The sequence below is a fragment of the Brassica napus genome, chromosome C7 (assembly GCF_020379485.1).
Source record: "Brassica napus cultivar Da-Ae chromosome C7, Da-Ae, whole genome shotgun sequence".
Taxonomy (NCBI): Eukaryota; Viridiplantae; Streptophyta; class Magnoliopsida; order Brassicales; family Brassicaceae; genus Brassica; species Brassica napus.
In genome coordinates this window covers 25,351,925-25,357,398 of record NC_063450.1, presented here as the reverse complement: position 1 = coordinate 25,357,398, position 5,474 = coordinate 25,351,925, and the positions used below count along the sequence as shown (strand labels likewise).

General features: G+C 35.5%; 1 protein-coding gene across 11 annotated transcripts; it reads right to left on the bottom strand.

Moving 5' to 3' along the window:
- Window positions 1–636: 636 nt before the first annotated feature.
- Window positions 637–5,092, bottom strand: LOC106430997 (protein WVD2-like 7). Of its 11 annotated transcripts, none has more exons than XR_007326148.1 (5): window positions 3,320–3,875; window positions 3,038–3,236; window positions 1,895–2,948; window positions 1,351–1,448; window positions 637–1,255 (listed from the first exon to the last, which is right to left on the bottom strand). XR_007326148.1 is itself a non-coding variant. In XM_048762702.1 (3 exons), the coding sequence occupies exons 1-3, from the start codon at window positions 3,787–3,789 to the stop codon at window positions 2,625–2,627; spliced, it is 993 nt and encodes a 330-aa protein (XP_048618659.1). In that variant the 5' UTR covers window positions 3,790–5,092; the 3' UTR covers window positions 637–2,624. The 11 variants fall into 11 exon arrangements, 1 of the variants encoding a protein (XP_048618659.1); XR_002659972.2 differs by having other exon boundaries at window positions 637–1,587; window positions 1,895–1,919; window positions 2,016–2,948; XR_007326147.1 differs by having other exon boundaries at window positions 637–1,448; window positions 1,895–1,919; window positions 2,016–2,948.
- Window positions 5,093–5,474: the final 382 nt, after the last annotated feature.

Here is a 5,474-nt window from a genome sequence, read left to right as displayed (position 1 = left end):
AAAACAAAATTATTTTACATATTTTAAATATTTGTCTATGATTGTAAGTAGAAGTTATTGTAAAAAGCTGTGATCCTTGGTTTAAAAGTGCAGAAATTGAATATTTTTTTGGGGTTTATTTATTAAATTTACTGATATTTTTTTTAATATATAATTTTGAATTAATTGCTTATTTAAAGATGTGAAAATAGTCGAATTACTGTAGTTAAAAATACACATTATTGATTCTTTTATATGTTACAGATTGAATAAACCATATTATCTAAATAACTGACTGCAATTTTCTATAGACAATTTTATTGTCCATTAATATTTCTTAAATGCTGTAACAGAGATGGTAGCAGAGAGGATCTGTCGACGGACCTAACAGATGAACGAAAGAGAACTGAAATAAAATAAAAAAATTTCTGAATTTATATTCCTCCTCAAACTATCTTGAAACCGAACATGCACTGAAAGTCGTGTTTATTTCAGATTTTATGTTCGATGTTGCCTTTTTAAATTCAAATACCTATGCAATCTTTATTGTCTTTTATATTGCAAAATTAAATTAAACAATTTAAAAAGCAAAAATAAAAACAAATTGTAAATCTTTGTTATGCTTGTTAACCTATAACACACAAAAAGAACATAATATACTAAAAACAATAGAATTAATAAGTATGTGGGTTTTATTTGATGTTAAACAAAGTCTAAGGCTAAACGGGAGGAGTACCTAACTTGCAGACCATGATAATAAAAAGTTATTTTTCTTTTTGTTAATAGAAATAGACAAATACAAAACCACCAGAAACAGAGATTGAAGTTACACGACTTGCATCTCACCCTAACACTAAGCATGCCCAAACCCTTATTTCACCTTCTTTTTTTTGGCATCAAACCCTTATTTCACTTGATGATGATGATTAGCTAATACTCTTGCTGCATTGTCGCTGTTTCCGCGTGACACCACTTGCTTTGCTGTCAATGCTTACCACTGTCTCCGTTTGACAAGGTAGTGGTGTTGAGTCCATTGTGCTTCCTTCATCAATTGTAAAGGCAACCTATTGTGTTCTCTCCACCTCTTTTGTCCACCTCATGAGAGCTTTCACAGTGATGGTAATTCAGGTAAACAACCCAACAGCATTCTCGTAACGGCACCCTGCAGATGTGAATCTACATTGTAGTTTTTGTGAGCAATTAGAACATGATATGTAGCACCATCTGTTAGTAGTCTCAATGCCACCAACTTGGGAGTGCAGAGGGACTCCACGGTCTGTGGTGTTATAGTTGCATACTGATTAGAGTAGAGCAAGTGACATTCAAAACACAGCTGAGAGTTAATGCAATGTAAGATGTAAGAAAACGAACTTGTGGTGGAGAATGCAGCCAGTGTGATTGACTCTATTATCTGAACACCTCCATATTTGGAAGAATTTTAGGAGCAACTTACGCCACTTCCACAAGACCTGCGGTGAGTAGTGGAGATGAAAATTATTCCAAAATCTCCAGTTTGAAGCCTCTTACTTGTTAAGGTAACTCTGGCTGACCAGGCTTTCATATCAAAGTAGGAGTGTGTTCTGGAAATTACACTGGGTAATAGACAACCTGAAGTCAGATATTTGGTTGGTGTGTAAGCTGGTATGATGTTGTTATTAAAAATTATTAAGGAAAACAAAAAGATGTGGACCTCCAACTAATTTAGGATTAGTGTAGGTTGCAAACTTGCAATGATGACTTTTGGCTTCACACCCGTTATCAAAAAAAATTTCATCGAGTCTGACTTTTAACGCAATCAAACACACTAAGACACATGTTCCAGAGTTGAGAGATGCTTTAGAAAATGCACACATAATCAAGTAACAAAAACGAACTAATGGTCAAACATAACCAGGGTTGTTGAGTGGTTATCTACCTGTCAATTTGGATAGTTGCCATCGCTGAAATAAACAAACAGTGTGGAGAAAAGCAAATTAAGGTGTGAAACTGAAAAAAAAAAGATGGCTTGTGAAAAAATTAGGAGTTGTAATACTGACTGGGCAACTCTGAAAAGAGGACTTGAGATATCTCCAATTTGGAAACGTATATTTGAGATATTGAGTAATCTAAGATTTTGAAGAAGCCATGACCATGAGATGTAGCTTTGGGTTATGGACGATCTAGATATATAGTGTCTATGGTTGATTCAGAATCAACAGAAACTTAAATAAGAGCACAAAGTGGGGAGATTTTATTGTCGCCATTAAAGAACATATTTATCGATGGTTGAAACGTTACGAAGATCGAAACTGCGCTTGAAGTCTCTGGAATTTCATCGTTCAGATCGCAGGTGCAAGAGGAAGACGAAACCTAATTCCCAATGGGTTTCTTACAGGCTTTAACTAAGGGCCTAATTTTCATATGTAAAAAAGCCCAGTTCAAATAAGTGTATTCGAGAATGGCTGGAAAAAAAAGAAACGCAAATGTTCTGGTGTGGTGACACGTGGCGCGAAATGCCCTATCCACTTTGATGACGTGGAAGGCTGTGAGTAGAGCACAAAACTATTTTATATATATAAGATGTGTTTCAATGGTATACTATTATAATCATTATAACATAGAAACACAAACGCAAACACAAAGAAACAGTTGAGACGGTGAATGGCTCACCAAGCAACCTCAACCGCAGAGCGCCTAACCGCTAAACTCCTTCCGTTTGCGTTGTTTTTCGCGGTCTGATCCCTGCTATTTGGTCTAATCTCACTTAGACTCCTCTGTGTATCCACCTTCTGTTTGTTAATATTGAGCTTACTCTTGGCTGCTTCATTTGCCGATGACCGATTACTACTAGCTTTAGATGAGTGTGCTTGAGCATCTTTTCTTACCTTTTCTTGACCTATTGACGTGTGCTGAGGTCTAGCTAGTCTGCTTCTAAGCACTGGTATTGCTTTGAAGTTGAGAGATTTTAGCACTATGGCTTCCACATTTTCCTATAACATCAGAAATGTTCCCTCATAAACTCCATTTTGGAACAGAGCAAATGAGAGAAGAAAGATAAGTTAGATATTAATTTATGTACCTCTTTTCTCTTCTCGACTCTCTCGCTGCTTCTTGAACTGAAACCATTAGTAGCTGTTCTCTCTTTCATAGCAGAACCAAAAGTGTTCTTGGACCTGAACTTGTTTGCAGCTAGAGGAGTCAGGCTCTCAGTTTTCTTTGTTACTGGAGCTTGAGATGCATTGGATTTAACAATCAAGGCCGGCTTCATTTCCTTTCCTCTGCCACCAGAACAAAATAGTCATTTGAGAGTCGTGAACACACACATACATAAACTTATATGAAAAGAGAGGATATAAGCTACCTCTTAGTGTCAAAACTTGTTTTAGTATTACAACTAGAAGACCCCTTTGCTATGACAACATGCTTCTTGGTAGTAGTTTTCGTCGTTTTCACATAACTAGGAGTAGCTTTCCGGTCATTTTTCAAAGACTTCAATGCAGTTGCAGAGGGAAAACTCATTTCTGCTTTATCCTCTACACTTCTCTCACTGCAACCAATTCCAATCTTCTCCGGAGCAACAGAAAGAGAACTATGATCATCATAAGACTCATAACTCACACAAGAATCGCCGAATGAGCTCTTTTCTTTATCACACTTGTCTAGTTCATAGCTGTAGTGGCTACACTGACTCATACTCTCCCACAAATTTCCTTCTTTCTCACTAGCAGTTTGTTGATGATGTTGAGCTACTTCTCCCCATGTTTGAGCTTCTACAGAACTCGGAAGTTGGATTCCTTTTTTCTTAAAATGAGCCTCGAAATGAGCTCTCATCTGAGTAACAGACCCAGGCTTAGAGAATCTCTCAGCCTCTTCTAGATATCTATTGTGAGAGAAAGATGATTACTTCTCCCATGATGAAGATTCCTTCTCGAATCTCCCAAATGAAACGGATCCTGAGTGAATAGAATTCTCCTGCAGCCCATTAGGAAACATATTAAAAGGCTTGTTTGTGTTTGTTTATACATATATTTTGATAAATAGAACATTTTCAGTTTCTCCATAGAACACATATATTTGCATAATTCAAACGCAAAATATAACACTAAATGCAGACGGAAACAAAAAACAAAAAATAAAAAATATCGAGGCCTAAGAACACTCTTGCCTGTTTAAAACGTGTAATATATTGGAAACTATAAGAAGACAAAGTAGTAAAATTTTGACAATAGTTGAAGAAATTACCAGAAGGCTTAGGTTAAGCGGTTCTTGAATTTCTCCCGCCATCATATCGAGTTAGTAAATTTTCTGTTAACTGAAAATATACGTACACTTTTAGAAGTTTTGTAAAAGGGAATATAAAAACCACACAAAAAAATAGCATACCTGTATTCTGGGACAATAAGAGCATGAGAAACAGAGAGTACTACTGTACCAGTATACGGAGTTGATGAAATAAAGCACGAATGAGGAACTTTCCACAAAAGAACTCCCTGTAAATATAATGTTGAATTCAGATTTGGAATCGAAGGGTGACTAATCAATACTAATCTTCATGTTCATGTCACATCACATGTACTTCTTCCTCTTCTTTGACGGACGCTTCCCACGTTCTCCGTTTTAAACGACGTTTAATTAGGAGGGTCACGATCAACAGTCGAGAGTTTACAATGTGATCTCGAATATTCGTAAACCGTTCGATCTTTCTTATGTTATCATGTGGATATCATTTCACAGGTGAATGCAAATTGCAAAGCGCTTCGCCATGTTCAATTGTTGCCAAATCCAACGTTCGCTTACGGGACCGACCATTAGATCTCTTTAAATTTTTCAACCGAATTTTTGTTTTTTTTCGATATGCATTATACGGATTTTAATATGAATGCTACTTTAACAGAACAAGAAGAAAAAAAACGAAGGATGGTAATACAAACCTTTAAACACATGTTTTGGTTTGAATGAAAAATATTTAGATCAGAATGAGATATCGGTAAAATTAATATCAGTTGAATATGACTTGTGTATTTTCACTATGCTTCTTTGCTTAGAAGTTATAGCGAAGACGAAAAAATGAAAATAATTTAGGGGTTAGGTCTCTCTCATACCAATATAATGGAGGCTAAACAAGGAAACATAATAATTGATACCTCACCAGCCCAAACCATGTGATAACATTAATCCTTGACAAAAAAAAAAAAAAAAAAACATTAATAAGAAATGTCGATTTTGCAATAGACCATAGCATGGCAATTGCATGTGACTTCCCGCGCTTGCAGCAGCAAAAAGTCGTAAGTCTTATCTAATGATTAGCTCATTTGCATATGATTATCATTTCCCATTCTATGAACATCATTAGTGGGGATATCTTATCAATTTGATTATCTCAAATGTGGAAGCAAAAAAAATAATTAGATTTAATTAGTGGATATCTGAAATCCTTGAAACATTCCCACACAAAAATTTGCCAATTATATATTATTATTATTTGTTTTCATACTTTGAAATATTTATGTTCACAT